Source organism: Setaria italica, chromosome VI (assembly GCF_000263155.2).
Source record: "Setaria italica strain Yugu1 chromosome VI, Setaria_italica_v2.0, whole genome shotgun sequence".
Lineage (NCBI taxonomy): Eukaryota > Viridiplantae > Streptophyta > Magnoliopsida > Poales > Poaceae > Setaria > Setaria italica.
The window spans coordinates 20,924,616-20,949,900 of record NC_028455.1 but is presented as its reverse complement, the minus strand read 5'-3'; the positions used below and the strand labels follow the sequence as shown (position 1 = coordinate 20,949,900).

At 41.4% G+C, this 25,285-nt stretch overlaps 1 protein-coding gene across 1 annotated transcript; it reads right to left on the bottom strand.

Annotated features, from left to right (window-relative positions):
- Window positions 1–18,328: 18,328 nt before the first annotated feature.
- Window positions 18,329–20,198, bottom strand: LOC101764233. Its single transcript, XM_004973208.3, has 2 exons — window positions 20,168–20,198; window positions 18,329–20,041 (listed from the first exon to the last, which is right to left on the bottom strand). The coding sequence occupies exons 1-2, from the start codon at window positions 20,181–20,183 to the stop codon at window positions 18,552–18,554; spliced, it is 1,506 nt and encodes a 501-aa protein (XP_004973265.1). The 5' UTR covers window positions 20,184–20,198; the 3' UTR covers window positions 18,329–18,551.
- Window positions 20,199–25,285: the final 5,087 nt, after the last annotated feature.

The following is a 25,285-nucleotide window of genomic DNA, read 5'->3' as shown; positions in this document are numbered from 1 at the left end:
TGCTTGTTGGGCTGAGGCGCGAAGCTGGGCTGCAAGCTGCTGTTGCCGAGCGAAAAGCGAGAACAGGCCCAAGCTGTGGAGGAACGACTGCCTTGCTCCTGTTGCTGAATCGAAAAACAGGAGAGACAAACAAAAGCATCGTCAACTGACTGAAGAACTCTCCTGCTGACATAAAAGGAAAAACCAACAGCTAAAAACAAAACACAAACTTGAAACCAAGCAAACAAAATGAAAACCATGCAGCAGCATGGATGCGCAAATAAATTCCTATGTTTCATTAATTTATTTTGAAAATGCTTAAATGCCTAAAAATACAAAACAACCTTATATGCCTTAAACACAAGCAAAATTGTTTCTAGCAAATTTTAGTGAAATGCAAGGTTGGAAATTTTGGGTGTTACAGTTGCTGTCTCTCGATGGTGGACACTTCGCCAACTAGATATTCAAAATGCGTTCTTACATGCGATGATTGAAGAAGAGGTATATATGCAACAACCCTCTGGTTTTGAAGATCCTAAGAAAATTGATTATGTGTGCAAGCTTGATAGGGCACTGTATGGGCTGAAATAAGCTCCAAGGGCCTGGTACTCTCGGCTAAGTGCAAAATTGGTTAACCTTGGTTTCAAGGCATCCAAAGCTGATACTTCTTTTTTTTCTATAGCAAGGGAGGCGTCCCTATCTTTGTACTAGTTTATGTAGATGACATCATTGTGGCTAGTTCAACAGAGAAGGACACGACAGCTCTACTGAAGGATCTGAAGGAAGAATTTGTACTTAAAGATCTTGGAGAGCTTCATTACTTCCTTGGAATTTAAGTGAACAAGGTACGTGATGGAAATGTTCTTACTCAAGATATATATGCTTCAAATTTATTTAAAAAGGTGGGAATATCAGGTTACAAACCAGTTTGTACACCTCTGTCTACTTCTGAAAAATTGTCTCTACATGAGGGAACATTGGTAGGTGACAGGTATGCTACTCAGTATTGCCGTATAGTAGGAGCTTTACAGTATTATCTCTCACAAGACCAGACACCGACCACTGTTGATTGGGAAGCCTTCACCTTCTTACAAATGCCAGATGAAGCCACATACTTAGCAATATCAACCTTCGTCCACTTCCACCATAAGCTTTGCCTCAAATCTTGATACATCTTAGTCTCACTCTCACCTGGATGCACCATCTTAGTCTAACTCTCACCTGGATGCACCATATATGCTCATGTAATGGCAACTGAATCACCAACTGAGTCTCCTTATGGCAACACCAGCATAGCACAGAGAAATACCAATGTTGTCCAATTCAACAATCAAAGGCATATGAATCTTAGGGACACCAGTTCTCCTGCTAAGCGCATCTGCAACAAAATTCACCTTGCTAGGGTGATACTGAATAGTCAAATCATACTCCTTAATCAACTCAAGCCACCTTCTCTGTCTCAAGTTAACTAATTCTTAACGAGAATACAATTTAGTTCGATGATCCGCAAAGATGTCACATGATTTTCCATAGATACAATGCTTCTAAATCTCCAATGCCAAAATCCACTACAACGAACTCTAGATCTTAGGTAGGACTAACCACATTCAACTTTAGAGTGTGAAAATTGGACTCATGATCATTCACTCAAGAGGAACATCCTTATTAGAATAATCTATCCATGGCTGAATGATCCGACTTCTTTCACACTTTTCCAAAACCGAATTCAACTACAAATCTCAAAGTACTCCAGGGGATAGTAGCAGAGAGATGCAAAAAGCTAAGCATCAGCTATGTAATAAGAAATAGGAATATATTCACAAGGACTCCTTCTATTGATCTACAATTGCATTGAACTCTTTAATTTTACCACTCAAGCACAAAACCTTGATCTATTATTGCCTCCTGGGTAAACATCTTCATAACTTCAAACTTGTTGCATCAATATCCTTCATCTCTTACCCCAAAAAACTCACCTTCCAATAGACAACTTTCTTAAGGAATTGCTTGTGCATCTATTACAAAAAAACAACTCATACAATTCCCCTCATGTATGCTTCAACCACTTGAGAGCACACACCTCTAAGGAAACAACCTATTGTGACAACAATGGCTTCGTCAAGCACTTTGCTCAGCTAGTGTAGCCAGCCTTGGATCAAAACAAAAAACCATGTCACACTCCTCTTTTAACATCCATCTTAGCAATAAACTTGGAGCTACTACAAGAACTATACCCACTCTACAACTAAGAGAAACTTGATATAAGAACAATAGCTTCATTTCCTCAGCTCTTCTCGATACCCAAGAACAATTTCAAAGAAATGAAAGGATCCTAGTTTAATAACCCTGAAGGATTACAATCATTGAGCCACAATAGCACCTTCGGAATCTAAGCCATGATGCGTTAGACTTTCTGCCAACTGAAGCTCAATCAAAGGAGAAGAAAAACATTGCGCCATCTTCCACTAGCTCAGTAGACTTGTTGTTGACTTGAAGTAAGCTCTAAATAGTGCTGACCACTAAGGGTAGGTGAATTAATTTCATATGTCTCCAAATAAAACAAAATTATCCTAAACATGGCAGGCTTGCCAAGCGAGCATGAAAATGCTCACTAAGACCAATCTCTCAACATTGAATCTGTCCTTTGGGAATGAACATATAAAAACTTCAAGCTTTAGCGCTCACAAACAGATCATGACAACGTATTAAATTGATCACATTCCATTTGTATTTCTCAAATGCTCCATGTCATGATGACTCAGTATGATTTTCAAACTCTGTTCCTAAACACAATGGACCACTTAGCTATGCAAAAATAAAATATAACCTTTAAGGCCACTGTAACCACAAAACTAAAAATAAACACACAACATATACACTTTGAAGCAAGACACTTCTAGCATCCAAACCAACACCTCAAACTGCAGGGCCCAAACAACAAGCACTTACTCTCGTGGAACCTGATGAAAATCTTTCCAAGTCCTCTTCTCGTCACATCTGTAGGACAAGCTAAAGATGGCCTCTAGACTATAGGGAAAGAACATAAACCAGAGGTCAAGCTCAGACGTCGCCACTCCACTACATGGGACAAGGCACACAATGACCCACCCATCTTATACGTCGAGAGGCAATAGTTAGGGTGCATGGTATGTTGGCTAATCCATCCGTCACTCAACTATTTGCTTCGAATATAGATAGTTGGGGTGACCCTAATACTCGGGCAACCTCACTTAGCAATGCAGATAAGGCATTGTAGGGGCCTCTACTTGACCCATCTGCACTGCTAAACTATACTTTGGCTACAAGTTTCAAACTTCTTGGGATCTCTGATAAACTGCAACAACCTACCTAAGTAAAGGTATTTAAGATATGACAATGAGAAACATAAAACAATATTGGTAAAACAACAAGGCGAGGAAAAAAACCCAACTCCCAACCTATAAGTGCAAGTGTGTCAAGTTTTAAGGTGAGTCAAATTTTAGCAATTAGAACTAAGCGTAGAACCTATAACCTTAAGCTCTGATAACAATTGTAACACCCTAGAACAACAGCAACATTCTGGAGCGTTACCACACTACACTACAGCTACTACATGCACACACATAAAAAAACAACAACGAAGATAAATAAACAGACCTCGTGGAATCAACTTAAATCATCTAGATAGAACATCTTACAAACTGGATCCCAATATGAGATTATAAGCAAAGCAAAGGCTTTACAACCAAATATTTTTATTACAACACATGTGTCAAAAACATATATGAAAAAGTGTGTGCACATGTGTTGATACTCCCATCCAACCAAGCACCCTCCAAACTCAAGAACCTTTGGAGGGGAAAAAGCATATGAGGTTTATGGAAAACCTCAGCAAATAATTGCTTTAACCAAGTCATTTAAATCATAATATATTAAGCAACAATTTAAGAGTCATTATTATAGAAGAAGCACCACATAACTTTGAGTAGTAAAATGAATAAATATTTCAGAACAATACTTCATAATGAATATGCGAATGGTGCAATGCAATGCAATGCATGACTTCACTTCTATCCATACATCCCAAGGAAGGAGGTGAGGGCTGCAACCACATTGCTATATATCACGTGCGTTGCTTTACCGTATTTACCGCACAAATCCAGCTACAGTTTCTTCATATGCATAACGAACATGAGAATGCAAATGCAAGATTGCAATGCATGAACTTCAGATACTTCATAATTCATAACTTCAAAAGTAAAGCCTCAAGTGGATCAAGATATTTCAATATAAAGACAAATTGCAGATTTATCTTGCTAGTATGAGGTACTGAAATTAAATGGAGGCAATTAAAACAACAAAGTTAAAGCATGTAGACTGCATTGCTACATTTACTTGCATTCACCGAAGATCAAGAACGTGAGTTAAGCATGATCTGAAGGTGCACCACCTGTTCACAAACATTACTCAGCACCAGCACAAACAGACAAGTATAAACAAACATAATTCAAAGCGTTTGTACGCCCAAACCCGACATTCTCACAAAAGCCACACGCAAAACTAGACATGATAGCAGCTGTGTTGCTTCTTTTTTTTGTATCTTTTAATCCTCATGGCCAAAATTTCTCATCTTGTACCATCTGAAAGATAACTTCAGAACTTACAACTTTCTAGTGATCTATAAACAAAGGAAAAATCATCAACATAGTCTAATCTTGAGATGAACCTCAAATTGAAAATCTAACAACAATTGCAGAACAGTCCTAGTAAAACAGATTCATATGAAGATGCACTTAACCCATCTGGAAAGCTTATGAAATTTGTGCAGCTGATTTATTCATCCAAAGATCGAATTCTATTGTTAGGGTTGCCTAGACTTTAGGTGAACAAATTCTGCCTAGAATTATGAGACTGAAAAACTGACAATCAAACTCCAATATCTCTCAGCTCTTAAATCTGATTGAGCTGTTCTTTACGGCTATGACAACCTCTACAAATCTTCTACAACTCATATATAGGTTTAATATTTTTTTAAGCCATTAAGAGGACACAAAACAGACATTACTCTAAACTGCGCAGATTGACTATGTGCTGAAAAACAACGACGAGGGCAAAACTTTACCCTAGCCCTTAACAGCGTCGAGTACCGCTACACGCAGGTTCTAGAACTCTTGAAACCTTAGGAAAAACATGGATTACAATGAGGGCAAGCCTTTCCTAGGGTTTTCCCATGAAAACAGTGGGCAACAGTGACGACGGCGATCCCAACGATGACTCCCGGTCATCTTCCTCTCCCTAGCAACGAACTTCACGGCAGCCCCATCGATTGCACCTAAATTGAAACCCGCATGGTGGCACCATCATGAAGCGAGGAAAGGAAAATCAATTGGGAGAAAACGGAGAGAGGAAACGGAGCCCAACCAATTTTTGGAGAGGAACGGTGGCGTACCCTAATTTCACCTCTCCTTTCTTCTCTTCTTGGTCTCCCTATCTCCTCTTCAGTTCATGGCAACTGGAGGTGGCGGTGCAGGGAGAAGGCAGGGAGGGGTCCTAGGTATTGGAATAGGAGGGGTTGATCAGGAGGAAAAAAGTAAGGGAAAAACACCACGGGTTAGACTCCTATTGGGACTGTAGCTCAGCCCGGGTACTGTAGCTATGCGCTTAAGAGTGAAATCTTGAACCATCCATAACTTCATTACCAGAACTCCAAACGAGATATATGAGTGATCAAACGGAATGGATTCGACGAGCTCTATGCAACCATGACATCCGTTCGTCCATCCGAGCACCGGATCTAAAAGTCAACTTTTAGTCCTCAACTTTACATATTCCAACGTACAAAGCATATTTTATCATTTGCGCATTCTGGGTATTACGACATTACATAAAAAATTATATTATTATTGTTTTGTTGAATGCTCTGTGTATTGTAATATAAATATTTTGTCGCCCATAGCAATACACGGGTACGATCCTAGTATATATTAGTATATATTATATAGGAGATTCCGTCAAGGCGTCAACACATTCCAGGTCATGCAACCATCGTATAACGACCTGCGAGAAAGTGAGAACGGGTAAGATGCATATGTTTTAATACATCGTCGTGCTTGACTGGCGTGTGAACTCTAAAGCTATCTTTCTGGCTAGCACTTTTTCCAACCATAACATATACCATTCCAGCGAGCATTTCAGTGTGTTATTTTAATCCAGCTAGATATGTGAATCTTTTGCTGAATCTGATTAGAAACGTAATGCAAATTGAAGGGGAAAATTACGTAGTTGTCCTCGTTAGTTGTTGATGAACCCAAAACCAAATGTTAGTTAGCGTTCTCATGCTTAATAGGTCAGCAACAGATTTTTGACAAATGGATGCTCAACAAGGGCGCAGAGAAAATTTATTCTTGGCTCGGCTGATTTACTTTTCATTTTGTATTTTTAGAAACATTGAGATTATTGTCTATGACCAATGCAATCACAATAATGCTTGACGATCAACCTCTACCGGGCGTCTGACCGGTATCGCTTGTTCAGTACTAAATGACACGCCATTTAGTACCAGCCAAAATGCTCAGTACTAAATGCGTCATTTAGCATCGGTTGGTGGTACCAACCTGTACTAAACTGTGAGCCACGTCACGTTATTGCAGACGCAGTTTAGTACCGGTTGGTTTTACTAACCGGGACTAAATGGTTATTCCTTTTCTTTTTTATTTTCCTTTCATTTTAATTCGTATTTTTATTTGTATTCATATTCGTGTAATAGTAACACTACTATATATTGATCTAGCATAGTTAAGGTTACATATATTATATTTATATACAATTTACATACACTTCAAATATATTAAATTTACATATATTCCGAGTCCACATTGTTTTGTAGTTGACCCATTGTAATAAAATTCTCCCTTTGGATTTATGACCTCCTCCAAACGGATTCCACATTGTTGTTCTTGAATTGCCCTTAGTCGTTCTGGGGCGAGGAGTTCTTCTCTCATATCACAAATCTGTCACATGATAAATAATGAATTGTTATGAATTGTGTTTACGTACTTCCCATACCCGAGCCGTCAACTTATGTGAGTATCCACATAAGTTTTTTCCGTCCTCCTGTCTCAATCACTATGTATGGAAAAAGGAGTTATGAAATATTCAAGCAGTCATGGTGTTTAAAGAAATGGCACTAGATGTCCAAATTGAATTCGTACTAGAAAGTTCTCACTGATATGACGTTGTTCCTTGAATGGTTTTGGTGTTTTTTTATGAAGCGAGCCTATGCCTTGTTAAGCACGTCTATGAAGCTTTGGTACTCTTCTTTTGGTTTCCTCTTCGGGTCCAGCACCGTGACGTGGCTTCCATCAATCTCGATAACAAGTACTATCCAGTGGAATCTGTTCATATTCATATACCCAAGCAATGTTAAATATACTTATTATTAACTTTGAATAGATGAAAAAAGGGATGAATGACCCACTAAAAGTTGTACAACAAAAGTATGAATTGCATGTGATGTTGCTTATCCATGAAGTTGAAAATAGTCTTCATGGTCCGATTTGGCCATTTCATTCAGCATTCCTCATTTATAACATGAGGGTCCATGAATCCGACATTATAGTATTGTTTTCTCTAGCAATGTTGAATCTCCATTATGCATGATACAAAATAAAATATGGGATGAGAAAAATCACAATTAATGTAGGAGCTAGGATTTAGAAATGAGAGCAAACAATTACAGAACCCATGCACTAATGAGGGACTTGTCAAGGGTGTCTTGATGGTATAAGTAATAAAGACTGTCAAACTCAATCCATATATCATCTAGTCCTCAAAAGTAATCATGATCTTGAACCCGAGCAACGAACATGACCCGTCCACCTGCAGCTGCCTCCATGTACCATTTATGAAATGCATACATTTTCATCGGTAGGTGATCCACCAACTGTGGCCACAAAAGAGGTTCCCCCAGCTTAAACTCCCATTTACCAACCCCTGGATGATTTGGGATATAGGATATAGTCCTCCCCTAGGAGTTGAGCTTTTGTGAGATTGGCCGAGGCAATAAATTTGGCCATAACCTCATCTTTTCTTGAAAGAACTTTGAGCGGATTGACCGATTGTAAGGATTGTTCTTCAAGATGGGGAATGGTGGACTCTGATCTTTCTTTCTTATGATATGACATTATAATTGAGTCATCATAGTCTGACATGGGTTCTTTCACAAGTCCTTTAACCACCAGGGATTTAAAGTATTTCTTCGTTGCTTCATCCATTGGTGGTTCCTCAGGCTTCTTCTTTCACCCGAAGTGAGCAGCAACCTCACCCATAGATATTTGATGACATTCCTTATCTTTAGTTGCTATGCCAACTTCGGAGATGCAGACTTTGCTTTCTTAGGATGTGAGTTATTCTTCTGCTAAGGAGGTGGCGGGTTCAAAGCCTTCGGGTTTTTCTTTTGAGGAAGTAGAGACTGAGGCAACGGTGGACTCATGTTTTGGTCCCTTGTAGCTGGTGCATCCCTGGATGGTGGTGTTGGTGTTTTGTGCCTTGACCTATGAGGGGATGATGCGGGAACTGTGTCTACCTGTGAAAATCTTATGTAGTGCTTGGCCAAACAAATCCAGGTGTGGATGGTGTGTCCTAGTTCTGTTTCACCATCACCTCCAGGGATCTCAAGGTCTAGGTCTTTCCATCCTATTTCCACTCAGTGAACCTGGACTCTAGCATATCCTTCAGGAATTTGCACGCCATAAATTATCCCACCTGGTACCGGTACTTATGCAATCCCGTGAGCCACTAATTTTACCGTTTTCCTCATTGGAGTAAGAAGCTCACATGGGGTACTTATAGTGATGTCGTCCACGGGTTAGTGTTGGTTGTTGCCTGCAACTATGTCAGACTATTCTTCTGGTTGGAACTTCGTGGAAGTGACGTTGTGAAGCGGGGTCAATTATGTCCACATTAGCACCTGATGTAGTTCCTACTTGGCCTTCATTAGTCAAAGTGCTAATGCCTCTTGTAGCCAATCCATTTTTTCATTAGTCAAAGCTACATGTTCTTCTAGGATACGCAACTTCTCTTCTGTTGCGGCCTTACTTCTTCTTCGACTTCTGTAAGACTCGATATCTTCACTGAAGCCTTTCTTCCGAGGAACTATGCCTATGCCTTTGACATGTTGAGTGTGTTCCGGATTCCCAAGTGTATAAGTTAGCTCATCTTTCTCTCTGTCAGGCTTGAAAGTTCCTTCAGCATCATCTACTTCTACGTTGTAATTGCTACCTTCATTAATAATATTTTGCAGGAACTCCTTTTCCTCCCTATCTCCCATTTTAACTAGTACAAGAAAAAACAAGATATTTACAAAGTAATTCAGAATAAATCAAACTAAAAGAAATAATTCTATCCATTAATAAAAGAAATAATTCTAGGCATTGTCAATCATGTAAGTAATTTTATAGCCATCTTCTAGTAATCTCAATGATTTCTAGCAATTTCCTATATTTTGTAATAGTTTTCTATATTTTTATCTTCCATATTAACAAATAAATCTAACTATTACTAAATGAATGTAATTCTAAATAAATGTAACCGTTACTAAATGAATGTATCATCCATATTAACAAGTAATTCTAACCACTACTAAAAGAAATAATTAAGAAAGTAATTCTAAATAGAATGTAACTAAATGAGACAAAAGAAATAATTCTAGGAATCATGTAAATAAGTTTCCAACCATTTTGCAGTAATCTCAATAATTTCTAGCAACTTCCTATATTTTCTAATAGTTTTCTATATTTTTATCTTCCATATTAACTAGTAATTCTAACCATTACTAAAAGAAACAATTAAGAAAGTAATTGTAAAGAGAATGTAACTAAACCAAACAAGAGAAATAATTATAGGCATCATGTAAGTAAGTTTCCTAGCCATTTTCCAGTAATCTCAATTGTTTCTACCAATTTCTTATATTTTCTAATTTCTAATTCCTAACATCATCGTGGGGCTTGCTGACGTCGGGTTGGGGGGTTGGGGGCTTACATTCGCATGGGAAAGGGCCAAGGGTGCAGTGCCGGGGGCGGAGGCCGGAGCATGGGGTCCTGGCGGCGACGCGCGTGGGCTCCTAGTGATGGAGGCCGCAACGAGGGCAGAGGCACTCGGGGGCGGCCGACGCAAGGCGAGCATGAGGGTGAGACGGGGCGGAGCACGATGAGCACGGGGGCCGACTAGAGAAGGGCGGTGGCTAGCATCGGGGAGCGTGCAATCCTACGGGGAGGACACGCGCCACAATGTCGGGGGAGTGCTCGGCGTGGCTAGATGTCGAGGAAGTCGAGGAGGAGCCGAGGCCTTGACTTGCAAACCAGGGGGCTAGTTGGCCGTGGCAGTAGGCGGTGCCAAGGTCGAGGAGGAGCACGGAATGTGGCAGGACGGAGTGCGCCGTGATGCTGGGGACCGCCGGTTGCGGCCGGATGTCAAGTCCAGGAGGAGCCGGGGCCGCGGCCAGCAAGGAAGAGGGCCGGTTGCCCAGAGCGATGGGCGGCACGAACATCGAGGAGGAGCGCAGAGTGTGGCAAGACGGAGTGCTGCACGATGCCGTGTAGTGTCGAGCGTAACCGGTTGTCGAAGAGGAGCCGGGGTGGTGGGCAACAGTGGACGACGACATCGGGGGCAGTGAAGTGGTGGCGGGATCAGGAGAGGGAACGACTGCGCGACTAAGTGTTCGAGAAGAAGAGGGGTGGGGTTTTTGTAGGTTTGGGTAGTTTAGTACCGAGTGAAGGCCTTGCCCGATACAAAATGGCCTTTAGTACCGGTGCTAGCTACTATCCAGTACTAAATGGTTTCATTTAGGCCCTCACCCGGTACTAATCTACCACAAGCGTTTTGTTTCTCACGCTCACTCTATTTTCGTTTCCTATTTCTAAAATAGCTATTACATTTATTTTATACTTAATAAATGGAGTAAACTTAGGGAAAAGATTGAAAAATGTTTCATACCTTCCTGTTGACTATCTCTCTTTATACAGTAAAATAAGAAATTTTTAATTACTAATAGAATATGAATTGTTTCCATATTGCTGTTGATCCTAAAAAAGAAAAAACTACTATTTTGAACATCCAAAAATATTCAGAAATATTAGCTATAATAAATTTGACAACTATGCCATCAGTATACAATGTACTTGTATAATTGCTTCTAATTTAATGTATCAAGACTTTTGATGATCCAAAATCGTGCAAATATTTTATATTTTGACCATGCAAAAATAATTTATGAATTTGTGTTTGTTTTATTTGATCAAAATTGTATGGATAGTATCGCTAACCGAGAGAAATACCACATAATTTTTCGAATTGTACAACATACATTACAATAGTTCCTCACATGTTCACATAATACCACATAATGGTTCTAAACCTACTCGTCATTATTCAATGGAACATTGATAATCTTTTTCTTGACGAACTATTGATGGCTGTTAGCATGCTAATTTGTGAACCGCAAGCGTACAGATTAGTTGTAGCTCTTCCCTCAGAGTATTCTCCCAAGGTTTATCAATCCGTGGAACTTATAGTACAAAATCTATTTCAACTAGCATTGTTAGTATTAACTTGGTGTTTATGAGAGATTCAGATCCAATCTACTAAGCATGTACAGACAAATAACAGATACAACAGAGGTAAACAATCTAGAGCAACTTAGACTATGCATATGTTGTAATTCTGAGCATGGATAACAAAGCAACATAGATGTGATCCTAGTAAAAAGCATATTTAAATCTACACCTCTGGTCTGGCTCCCGAAACCCCCTATTTAACACAAGAAAGATCCCATCACGATCTCCTCTATCAGCAAAGGTAGATTAAAGGCAGCATCGAAAGAACATGTTATACTCATTAGTAGATCGGGCATGCAAATAGTCACCACGACCACAAAAACATCCTGAGCAATCTATCATCGATTCATAGATTGAAAAGCAAGCAAACGCTATAAAGCATAAAAGTATCAAAGGAGATATTTATAATGCTAAGAAGATGAACAGATCTATTACTTCACCATGAATGATTGTACATCACAAGATCACCATCGAGATCCTACATTGATCTTGATGACTCCTAGATCTAGAATCCAGCACAATCTTCCTCGCAGGGTGATCACACCAAAAGAGGTTCAGCTACGCAAACCCCAGACAACTGCATGGCCCTCGGCTCTCTAGAGAGGTGTCCCTCAAGCTCCTTCTGCTTCTCTACTGCTTCATGTTGATTAAATCATCTTGGATATGGGGCTAGGTGTATTTTTGGGGTATTTATAGTTTGGAGAGTATGTGGCAAAAATTAGAAGGCGAGGGGCCAAAGGAAACCCCCATGCCGATCGGCCTGGGCCTTCCTTTTGCCCTCTCACATACTGCTTCGTCCCCAAGTCTTCTTAGATGCTCAGGAGTGCTCAAGAGTCTTATTTTCACTTGCATGTGGGTCTAGCACGTTGGTAGCTTCCGGATGAGATTGATCTTCAATAAATTTCAAAATTTTCGCTTGATTTTCTTTGATTCCTATTTGATCATGAAGTGATCCATGCCATATCATCATAAACTTAGCCCTTAAGTCATTTTGGAGGATTACTTACGAAAGATGGGTGTCAGGGGGGCGCCAGAGAACCCTAGGCCGATCGGCCTAGGCCCTTCCTGGGACCGTTGGCCTTCGTCTTTGACTGGTTCGTTGCTCATTCAGTGCTTTATCCAAAAGTATACTTTTAAGTCCAATTTCTTGCAAAAATAGAATATCCTCGAAAATATGTTGAACATGTGAAAATGATCAGTTTATTAGGTGTGATCAATAGTTTAGGTATTAAATTCATGTCATCATTGAGGATAAACAGGGGTAAATGTGTGTCAATAACGAACGTCCCTTGGTCATGATCATGACGTAAGTAGAGAGCATCTTCTTTGGATAATAGGATGCTGGAGTCAACCTCATGAATGGAGGAAGGTCATCAAACTATCAAAATCTTCTTATTTGTCCAAAATGTCCTCAACTCCAATGATTTTTTCTTTTCCCTCGCAGAACTATGTGGCATTTTGGCTCATCTTCTAACTTTTTAACGCCCTTCATCTTGGGTTTGCTTGACATGTCCTTCATATAGAAAACCTGACTCACATCCTTGGCTAGGATGAATGGTTCATCTCTATATCCAATGTTGTTGAGGTCCACCATTGTCATCCCATAACGGTCTTTCGCTACGCATCCTGCAGCCCACCCATTGGCAGCGAAACAGAGGGACATTCAAAGGCCCATAATCAAGTTCCCGTATCTCCTCTATGACACCATAGTAGCTGTCCTTATTCTCATTGTTGTCTATTGCAACTATATGGACACCCCTATTTTTGTTGGTACTGTTTTGATCTTAGGCTCTCATATACAATGTTTACCCATTTATCTCGTACCCTTGTATTGCAATATCGAGACAGATGGTCCCCTAGCCAACCATTGAAGTTGATCATCAATTGTCTCGTTACCCATGAGGTGTCGTTGGATCCATGTTGCGCTCCTCCATATATGGAGCCAGCAAGGATGAATTCTGTAGCATTATGAAATTTGCTTTGCGGATTTCAATCTCATGTATGTTCATATTAGCTTTCTTCCCGAGTGTGCCCATTCCCATCATGCGGCATTCATGGCATGACATGAGGACCCCTATCGGAATAAGTTCATCAATAAAGTCAACACAAAACTCAATGACCTCCTATGTTCCATAGCCCTTAGAGATGCATCCTTCTAGGCGAGAACGATTGCGAACATACTTCTTTAGGACTGCCGTGAACCTCTCAAAAGGGAACATATTGTGTAGAAATATAGGACCAAGAATGGTCCCCTAGCCAACCATTGAAGTTGTTCATCAATCGTCTCATTACCCGTGAGGTGTCATCAGATCCATGTTGTGTTCCTCCATATATGGAGCCACCTAGGATGAATTTTGCAGCATGGTGAACTTTGCTTTGCAGATTTCAATCTCATGTATGTTCATATTAGCTTTCTTCCCGAGTGTTCCCATTCCCTTCACGCGACCCTCATGGCATGATACAGGGACCCCTATCAGACTAAATTCATCAATAAAATCAACACAAAACTCAATGACCTCCTATGTTCCATAGCCCTTAGCGATGCATTCTTCTGGGCGAGAAGGATTGCGAATGTACTTCTTTAGGACTGCCGTGAACCTCTCAAAAGGGAGCATATTGTGTAGAAATACAGAACCCATAATGGTTATCTCTTTAACAAGGTGAACCTAGATATGCATCATAATATTAAAGAAGGAAGGTGAAAGGACCATCTGAAAGCTGACAAGACATTGGACCATGTCATTTTGTAGCTTTATTAGATTTTTTGGATCGATTGCCTTCTACGAGATTTCATTGAGGAATGCACATAGCTTTATGATTGCCAATCTTACATTCTCTGGTAGAATACCTCTCAGTGCAACTGGAAGCAACTGTGCCATTAGGACGTGGCAGTCATGTGATTTTAGATTTATGATTTTCTTCTCTTGCACATTTATTATTCCCTATATATTAGAGTACACGGATGGGACCTTCATACCATTCAAGCAAACAAACATACTTTCTTTCTCCTCTTTGCTAAGAGTGTAGCTTGGAGGACATAAGTAGTGTTGTCCGTTCTCTCTCTTTTCCAGATGTAGGTTCTCTCGTTGTTCTGTATGTTTCATGTCCTGCCTTGCTTCAAATGTATCCTTTGACACCCCATAAACACAAAGGACAAGCCTACCAGGTTCACACAAAGATTCTTCATCAGGTGCATCACGTCAATTGCATTGCGGACCCCTAGAACTTCATAATAAGGTAGCTCCCAAAATATAGACTTCTTCTTCCACATGGCTGCATGTCCATTATCGTCGTTCGGAATAGGTTGGCTACGGGTCCCCTTACCAAATACTACCATCACATCGTTTATCATAAAAAACACACACTTTCCATTATGGTGCAAAGGCTTAGCACAAGTGTCGAGCTCCCCTTTTAAATGCTTTTCTTTCTTTATTAAAGGTTGATTATCAGGAAGAAATCGAGGATGGACCATATATGCCACATTTCAACAATGTTTCAAATACATGTCGTTTTCATCTAGAAAGTGGGTGCACGCCTGATATCCCTTTTTCGTCTAACCTGATAGGTTACTAAGTCCGGGCCAATTATTGAAGGTTACAAAAAACAATGCTCTGAAAATGAAAGTATCCTGTTTGTCCTCATCCTACACAGGTACACCTTCGAATGTTAGATACACGTCAATGTTGTAAAAGTTCATCAACCAACGGTGTTAGGTACACTTCAATGCTGTTGCCACGTTGTTTTGGGCCTTGGATAAGGACTAGCATCACGATGAACTTCCGCTTCATTCACAACCAAGAAGGAAGGTTGAAGATACATGGGTCACATGCTATGTACTATGAGCACTACCGAGCTACCGAACTCACCAAATGGATTTATTCCATCAGTGCTTAAACCAAACCTTATGTTCTTTACATCCTTCTCAAAGTTTGGGAATTCTCTATCAACTTTTCTCCACTGGGAACCATCTGCGGGGTGTCTCAGCTTCTCATCTTACTTACTTTCTTCTTTGTGTCATCGCATTAACTTATTGTGTGCCTTGTTCCTGAACAAGTGCTTCAAACATGGTATGACAAGGAAATACCACATCACCTTTGCTGGAACTCTCTTTTTGACAGGGTGCCCCTCAACATCACCAGGGTCATCTTGCCTGATCTCATACTGCAATGCGTCGCAAACAGGACAAACATCCAATTTCTCATATTCCTCGAAGTGATAAAGAATACATTTATTAAGACATGCGTGTATCTTCTGTACATCCAATCCTACAGAGCAAACAACATTTTTTGCTTGATATGTGGTTGAGGGCAGTTCATTACCCTCGGGAAGCATGTTCTTTACGATTCTCAATAGCTCCCCAAATTCCTTATGGGTTACACCATTTGCTGCCTTCCACTGCAGTAATTCTAGTGTGCTACCCAACTTTTTGTGGCCCTGTTTGCAATCGGGGTCCAACATCTTCTCCAGTTTCTTTGTCTCCTTCGCATTTTCAGAGTCTTTCCGTGCATCTAGCAACTCATGACCTAGTTCATCAGCTGGTTTATCTTATGCAAAAAAAAATTCACCCTCGCCCATTGCAAAATGTACAAAGGCACAGCTTTCAGCCCAGTCAGCTGAAATGTTGTTATCATCATCATCTTCTTTACTGTCTTCCATTACAACTCCTCTTTCGCCGTGCTTCGTTCAAAGAATATAGTTTTCCATGAAACCCCAACGAAATATGTGGCCATGTAGAGTGTTTGTTTTAGAGTAATCCTTATTATTTTTGTACATTTTGCATGGATCGCACATGAAACCCTTCGGTGACTTGTCCTCTCCGCCTTCAAGAAAGTCTTTAGGCCATTAATGATGGCATGGAGCACTGATCGCCGTACATCCTTTGCCGGTCCATCTGCAAAAAATTTTTAATTTACATATCCATTTATAAAGCAACAAAAGTAAAAATCTTGCTGACCATTTATGGACCACTTTTGATGAGCAAATTAAATTCGAACAAAATTTATGGGGAATTTCGGCAGCATCTCCCTTTGTTCCGAATCGCCGTCAGCTTGAGCTCAACTATGTTATTTATGTAAAACAACAATCTTAGTTGATTACTTTTATTTCAAATAAAACTAAACTTCTCATCCAACATGGTACTAAAAGTAATTAACACAACACATATTTCTCAACATCCAATACAAATTTCTCTATAATGAATACACTGTCATAAGTAAAAAGTCTACATTCTCAATGCATGTGTAAATGAAAAAACTCTCCATTCATCCTCACTCTAAAAAATCACAAATTTCTCTAGCTACAAAGCATAAAACATAGAATACTAATCATGAGAGGAGGAAGGATAAAGCTGCTAACCTTTAGAACAGTTGGAAGAGTGAAATCCCCAAAAATCGTGGAAAAAATGGGCAGCACCTCCCCTAGGTCGCTATGGAGTGAGGAAGCCTGAGTTCTCAGTCACATGGTTGAGCTCGGGCTCGAGGAGGAAGAAGGAGCTCATTTTATAGGGTTAGTACCGGCTGGTGGCTGTAGCCGGTACTAAATTTTAACATTTAGTACCTATTGGAGCTACCAACTGGTACACACATGTGTGAACATCATTTAGTACCGCTTGAAGCTATCAGCCGGTACTAAATGGCTTTAAAGCGAATCTCGCCATTGGCCACCCGGTACTATAGGGGCTCCGGTGGTACTGTGCATAACGTGGACGGAAATCCGTCCGGTACTAACGTATTGGACAAATGTTAAGTTTTTCAGTAGTGCAATATGGCACCAGTATTGACTGATAATTAATGCGTTTGCAGGGTGTGTGATAACGCCCTTGTTGGTTCAAGCATCGAGGAGAAAGACTTTGAGCTGATTTTGGAGGGCTTTTGCGGCCTTCAGCTTGACATGTTTCGATCAGCAAATCGAGGAACTATAGCATGAAGCCGTATAGCATGAAGCCGTTTCGCAATACAAGACAAAAATGAACTAAAAGTCAGGTAAAGCTTCACCGTTGAAGTCATTTTGGGAGATGCGCTCCCAAATGGCATGTTCCCCAAAACTAGCCCAAGAGGTGAGGGTCTGCTCCACTATTTATGTAAAACAAGTTCATTAAACTCTCCTCCATTGATGACGCGGACATTGCTGATGTTGATTTATTTGCCACCTCCACTACCATCAACATGCAAAAACCAGCTCGGACGCTATCATAGGCATTGCAGCCACACAACCTTTTATATTATGCATGGAGGCTCCTAATTAATGACTTCTTAGGCGGTAATAATCGTTGTGTCCCGGAACTGCTCAAATGAAGAGACAGTCTACAAAGACATGTTTGTTGCAGCTCTGAGGATTTTTCTTACCACATACTCCATCTTGTCACCCAAGCTAGCCAAGAATTGTTGACTGAATCCGTGCTCTTCATCTGCAGGGAATCAAGCTCTTGCATGAGGTACTGACCACGAGCATCCATGACGTGTTGGGCACCTTGGTACATGCAGATTCATGTAAGCGGTAACTAGTAACCAAACCTGGGGCTGGGATAAATAGACAATTGGCCTTGATCCTTTTTACAGCACACATCCATTTAACTCACATGCTACTAGCTAGGCAACACTCCAACACGCGTGACACGTCCATTGGCTATAATGCCTTCCAGACACACGCTAATTAACACCCCTAACGTAGAACCTACATGTACATATTCCCTCTGTCCTGAAAAGAATGTAACTCAAGCTTCTCAAGGAGTCAAACAGTTTCAAATTTGACCAAATTTATAAAAAACTACCAGCATTCATGTCTCCGAATGGATTTAGTATGAAAATATATTACATGATTAATTTATTGATGTTTATTTTGTACCATAAATGTTAGTACTATTTTGTATGAATGTGGTCAAATTTAAAATTAGTTAACTTTTCAGGAAGCGAGAATTGCATTCTTTTTGGGGACTGATGTAGTATGCTACACTCTGAACACATTCAACTCGTGGCTAGATTTCTAGTTCGCTGCTCCCGGATGGTAACTCAAAACAGCGTAAATTGCCTGCACCATGGTGCAGAGTAGCCCGAGTGCCGCCGCTATGACCCCGACGACAAGCCACGGGTTGTCGGAGTACTTCTGAACCAGCAGTGCCATCCACCGCCGCGGGCGGCTGCGGTAGAGCTCGTTGAGCGCCTGACAGGTGGCCCTCAGGTAGTTGTGGTCGGTATCGTCGGCGTCGAACACGATCCCCTTGCAGAGGTCGGCGAAGAGCTTGGCGACCTCCTTGTTGTTGCCGAGCAGGTGCACGATGACCCCACTCCGGGACAGAAGCTCCACGTCCCTCGCGGTGCAGGCCAGCTGGGACATGAAGGTGCAGTACGCCGTCACGTGGCTTCCGACCTCCTGGTTCTGCTGCTCCAGCGCCATCAGGTTGCGCAGGATCCGCCAGGTCTGGGCGTCGATCCTCAGGCGGGGTAGCACCAGCGTCCCGCTGCCGTGGTCCATCGTCACGTCGAGGATGCAGCGGGCTTCCATGGCGCCGGTGCCCACGGGGCGGCTGCTGAAGTTGACGCCGTTGATGTAGTACTCCATCGCCGTCCGGCACCGGCCCACCGTCTCGCCGGCGGCTGAATAGGGTTCGGTGGTGGGATTCGAGAAGTGCTGGTGCAGAAGGTGCAGGAGGTTGCCCGGCGGCTCGTCGCCGTCCTCCACTGTTGCCATGGAGTACTGCTGCTTCTGCAGGATACATCTGGAGACGTACCGTGCGATCGCCTTCACCGCCGGAACACTTCTACCAGGACAGGATAGACTGTGGACCTTGTCGATGACAAAAAATGGTATCTGGTTCTCCGCGAGGTAGAACACATCGCGCACCACCAGCACGGCCTCCAGCTTGTTGCCGCCCCCTGCTGCCGACGCTGTGCTGCTGGCTTGATTGCTCCCTTCCACTTGACCGTTGGCAACAGGGGAACCGTTATTCTCGCGTGCGATGATGTTGCTGCCGTCCCCTGGTGCCGATGCCGGGCTGCTGTTCAGGTTCGCAGCAGGTGAAATGTTGTCGGGGACGAAGTTACCGAACCAGTCGAGCACGTAGCAGGCGTCGAGGAGCAGCATGCGCAGGAACTCCATGCTGTTCATCTCACTGAAGCTGTGGGCATAGAAGCTCCTCGCACGGCCTTCGATGAGAGCCAGCTCGTCGAGGTACGTCTGCACCGTAGCACCGGGGCACGACGCCGACAGAATGGTTTCGAGGCTCGTCAGCTTATCGTCCTCCCTGATGATGCTTGGGTTCCTCTTCCGGTGGTAGGGGCCAATGGACACGTAGTGCGGATTGTACTCCTGCTCGTCGACGTTGCGGGTCAGGTCATGCACCACGCCGATGGTGGGGGTGCAAGGTTGCGAGCCACTGCTGCGGTGTCGGCGCCGCACCACTAGCTCGTGCTCCAATGCTTGGGCGGGGGAAGGGATGTCCACGAAAACGGCACGAGGGTCGCTAGATGGTCGCTCTGCAGGAGATCAGTCAATAAGATATAGTGTGATTCGTCAACTGTAACAATTGGTTGTTAGTACTCCCGTTCTACGGGGAAAACAATAAAACTGAGCTTATCCTAGGAGAACATTTGTTGGCACACCTTGCTGATCTTCCATATTTGTCTGCAAGTTGTCTGGCATGTTACCACCAAGGGTCATATATATATATATACCCTTCAATACTACACCGGCATTCTTGTTCAACCTACTTTTGCATTCCATTCGCGATAAGATCAATCGGAAGATTCATGGCAATGCAGGACAAAGTAAGTTCACGGCGCACAAGAAAAGGTGCTTATTAGTGCGACATGTACTATTGTTGGTGACCTTTGTCGAAAGCTTCGAGCACACAAGTCAGTCAAGCAATGATGTGGATTAAGACACATCTCTCGTCCAGTCTGATTAGACAACAGCTGAAATGAACAAAAGGGACACAATTCAGCCCTTAATAGAAATAGCTTGGGAGGTTGGGCGACAGTGGCCCATTGGATCGTGCATATGAAATAATCTGAGGTTCTATATATTTCACTTCCATTGGATATGATCATAATCTATTCCTCAGAGCAGATTAGATCTCATCAACAAGTGATATATTATATATATCTTATAGGAAACCATGATATTGCAATAATTGTATCCATAGAGCAACAAAATGAAAAATTGTACATATAATACAATGGGGTTTTACATATTTTAATTATGTAGTTAAAAAAGCACTACTCCGAGAAGAAATCACTGGTCGTAGAATATGTAATAAGTTTCCGACCTCAAAACTGAGGCAGTGATGTTTTCTCTCTTATCCTCATTCACCATCTGCCATGAATGTATGGGTATATAGATATCATGTGTACCTAGGCAATTGCAACAACGGAGTGGAAGGAAGAGAGTTTTCCCCCAAGAACATGAGTTTTGGGCTACAAAAACCTATACAGGTTGTTCATGTCAATCTTTGTTTCTGTTACTGGAGATGTATTTTACTACCGTTTTCCTTCTTTGTTAAACTTTGTAATGTTAGAATTCAGGCTGCAAACTTAAGACACAGTTCATTTGACAAATACACTGACACTGAAAACAAACACATGTCTGAACACCAGGCGACTAAGTGGACTATGGTATCCTATGGTTTGATTGATCACGACCTCTTTATTTTGATCCGAAATAGTGTTGATTTTTCAAGTTACCTATTACTTGCTCTAGTACATAAGAAATTTGCAAGAAAGCATGTGGATATTATAATTTGTATGCTTTTGGTAACTGGTTTACAGGCGAGTGTAAGAAGATTTAAGCCAACTAGTCCAGTGTTCTAGCGAGAGAGACATGTTCGGACAGTAGAATAGGAGATTCCGTCAATGCATTCTTGATCACACAACCATCATATTAAGCACTGCTACAAAAGTGGGAATTAGGCTTCTATCTTCCTTTCAGTTGCCGCAACAAAGGATTAAAGAGGAAAGTTGCATATGCATCTATCTTAATGCTTGACTGACTTGTGAGCAGTACTAAATTAAAGGTACCATTCTGGGCTTCTGGCTATAATTGTACCATTCCAAACGAGATTCTCTGTGTCATCTTTTAATTGAATCAAACATTAAACGTGAGTATGCAGCTTACTCTAATCATGAAAAACTGGTGTTCAGTGGCGGTGCAAGCATATTTTCGTGGTGGGTTTCAACTCTCATGAAAATATTTATTCCTATGTGTTACTGACCATTACAAATAATTTTCTCGCCGTGTTACCATGATGTTTGGCTACTTTTATGTTTCTGATATTATTCTAACGATCTCTCCTACGCAGCTTCTTCACGGGATTACTTCAGCCTTTCACAATAAGTTCTCAATGAAGTGTATTGGTTACTTCTTGAGACGGTGGTGCTTCTCTCGCAGTGATAGTATATGCTTCATATTTTGGAAAATACCAGTACAATTGACTGCAAACATTGCACTACTCCCGTTGATACTAGTTCCAAGTTATGAGCTGATAGCCCTATAATTTTTGGATGATCCTAATCATTACCAGTCTTGCTAAAAGATCATAACCCATCCCGATATTTCTTATGAAGGACTGCAACAGACTGATTGGCAGCCAGCCAGCCACGATAGGAATGACGAGGAATGAGCAGAAAGTAGTATCTTTAAAAAAAGTAGAAATGAACTGAACAAAAGGTGATGCCACTGATGACTCTCATTTTTTTTTCTTTTTGACGGGGACTGATAACTCTCATTGATCCCACAAGCCTTTCGTTCTCTTTCATGGTAGCTTCCTAGATTCCACAATCCACATTATACTTTATACCTTTTGTGCATTCAAAATTATTTCACACTACTAAGACCTTTCGTCCTAATGCTAAGTACCGGTTGCATTTTGACCCAGTACTAATGTGAGTATTAGTACCGGGCCTAACAGATAGTCGCCGAGAAGCCCCCTGTGACCCCCTTTGGTACCGGTACTAAAGGCCCTATGGCACATTAGTATCGGGTGGAGACTCCATCCGGTACTAAAAGGTGGCATTTAGTACCGGGTGGGATTCCCACCCGGTACTAAAACTCCCATCCACTCTGTCTCCTCTATCTCTCTCTCCCATCCCACCCGCTCCTTTATCTAGCCGTCTCTCTCCCATCTCACCCGCTCCTTAATTATCTATATCTTCTCTCTCTCTTACAGTATCCCTCTCTCTATCTCCTTTATCCGGCGGCGGAGGGGTGGAGCAGCGGAGGGAGCGGGAGCGGCGGTGGGAGCGGGGGAGTGGCAGAGGAGTGGAGCAGCGACAGGAGCGGAGGGCGGCGGGAGGCGGATATGGCAGAACCACCCAAATTAACCTGGCTAAAGTGTTCCCAACATCGTCTCAAATGCGAATTCACACTTTAATCGAATTAAAATGGTAGTCTATCGGGTTTCACCCGATACAACCACGTGTTTTTGATCAAAACAAGCATACAAAACTCGCACAAAGATGAGTCCAGAGATTACGATAATCTAGATAACATATTACAGGTCCCAAATTCAGTTATAACAAACCGGGTGTACAAATGCATAAAAGAGTAGTTCAGAGTTCATAGCAGCGGAAAAAGAAAATGATGGTTCTAATGACGATACATAATACCATGGTGAAGCTTACCATGATATCACTCACCACGATTCTCACCGACCGAGGACGAGGACAGGACCCACTCAGCTGTCCAACCTGGACGGAGCTGAGACGGTTAATTCACACTAGCAATTATATGCTCAAAATCAACATTACTTGAAAACATAGCCACAAGCAAGGCTGAGTATACTAATACTCTACAAGACTTACCCGTCAGGTGATATCTAATCCACCAACTCCTAGACATGCAAGGCTTTTTGGCTGAGGGGTTTATTTTTGCCAAAAGCTTCTAAAGTGGATCCTTACTTTCAAGTTTTAGCATCAAGTCCTAGTTGATTAACCATTCTAGGTAAGCACCTATTCTAAGCAAGCATGGTGAAACAAGCAAATTAATCAAGCATCCATATTAATCACCAACCTTTGTTCCTCTTCTTACTTAGTGTAGAAAGGCGACCAAGTAGTCCCAAACTGTGAGAAGCAGATGATTCAAATCAAATTTCTTAACCTTGCTAGGTGGACCTAAACACACGACATATACGTACCCCAACAGTTCACATATATCAACCGTCCCCATCAAGCCCTAGCACATGTCCAGGTCCCACTTCCCTTGGATACAAGGCCCCACCGGTCCTAGAATGACGCCATACCGATGCTGCACTTGTACCCACATGATGCATCAGCGGAACTCGGTTCCAAAGAGAGCGGGGAGTATGTCCACATTCAAGTTCAATTAGGTACTAGGCTTCCCGATCCCATACTCGGTATGTGTTTAGTACTTTCAAACACTTAACCACAACTCTAAAATATTTCGACCTTAGTAATTTTCCTCTAAACAGACGGGGCATCCACCAAATCCAACACATATTACCAAGACCCACCCGTCAACCTTATTATTCCAACATAAGTAAACAGGCAACTCCTATTGCTCGCGAGTAACTAGAAATCACTTGATTTTTACCGTGTCTCTATTTAGCATAGAAACTACTCGACTTATCATGCTAGTATTCAATACATGGGTACTAGGAGCATGCAACTAAGGTTTCAAGCAACTCTGATGAACTTAATGCACAAACATACGTAATAAAAGTATTGCATAATTTTAGAAACTAAGGTTATGCTTCGGGGCTTGCCTTCTTGTACTACGCTAGCCTGTGGCTCTTCCGAAGCTTGGCTCGAGTCTTGTGTGGCCTTGTTCAAGTTCAACGTAGCAGCTGAGTGTTCCTCTTCATCGTTCGGAACCAACTCATACATACCGTCAGCGAGATTAGCTTATACACGAGATTCATATGCATAAGATTTCTATTACACGCTTTCATGGTGTAGGTTGCATTTCATGAACATTGTAAAAGCTTAGGGTGCATTTTGACCACATTCACCTAGACAAGATTTTAACAAAACTTTTCTTCGCAAAACAAGGTGGGTTGTGAAGAAAACCTAGTTTTTACTTTGATGGTGATTGTGTACAAATAAAAGATTCTAACAACTTAGCATTTATAAAACAAAGGTGGTGTCATGTTGGTGTTGTTTAGCAATCATTTCCAAAGTTATCCTATTTCTGAATAAAAATATAATTAATCATTTCCTAGTCTACCGCAATTTTTATTAATAAACAAACTAGCTCTTAAACATGAATAAATATTTCTGGAAGCATCTGTTTAGATATCAACATGAAATTTTTACAGCCCTCTACACAAGTGATTTACAGAATTTAATAAAAACCAAACAGTGTTCAATTGCAGAACATGAAGAATGATTTTTAACTGGAGATTCACCATCAGTCTGGTTTCACAAATTTTCTAGAAGGGTTACCAACACAAACATATGCTACTGTGGATTTTTCAGGATTTTATGAGCATGAGAGCCATTTATTGCATAAAAAGGGGATTAAACAACATGCATTTCATTAAGCAATGGAAAACACATATTTTACAGGAGTAAGTACTTTTACTAGTTAGACATGTACATCCGGAACCTAACAAAATTTACTTTGCATTTTTATCTATTTTCCACTATTTATCATGTAAATAACAAGATTAAAGCAACAATTAAGCCTTTGAAATTAAAAATAGTAGGAACATCATGGATTCCATTAACACTAGTTGCAGTTTTAGAACATGCATGTCAAAAGGAAGC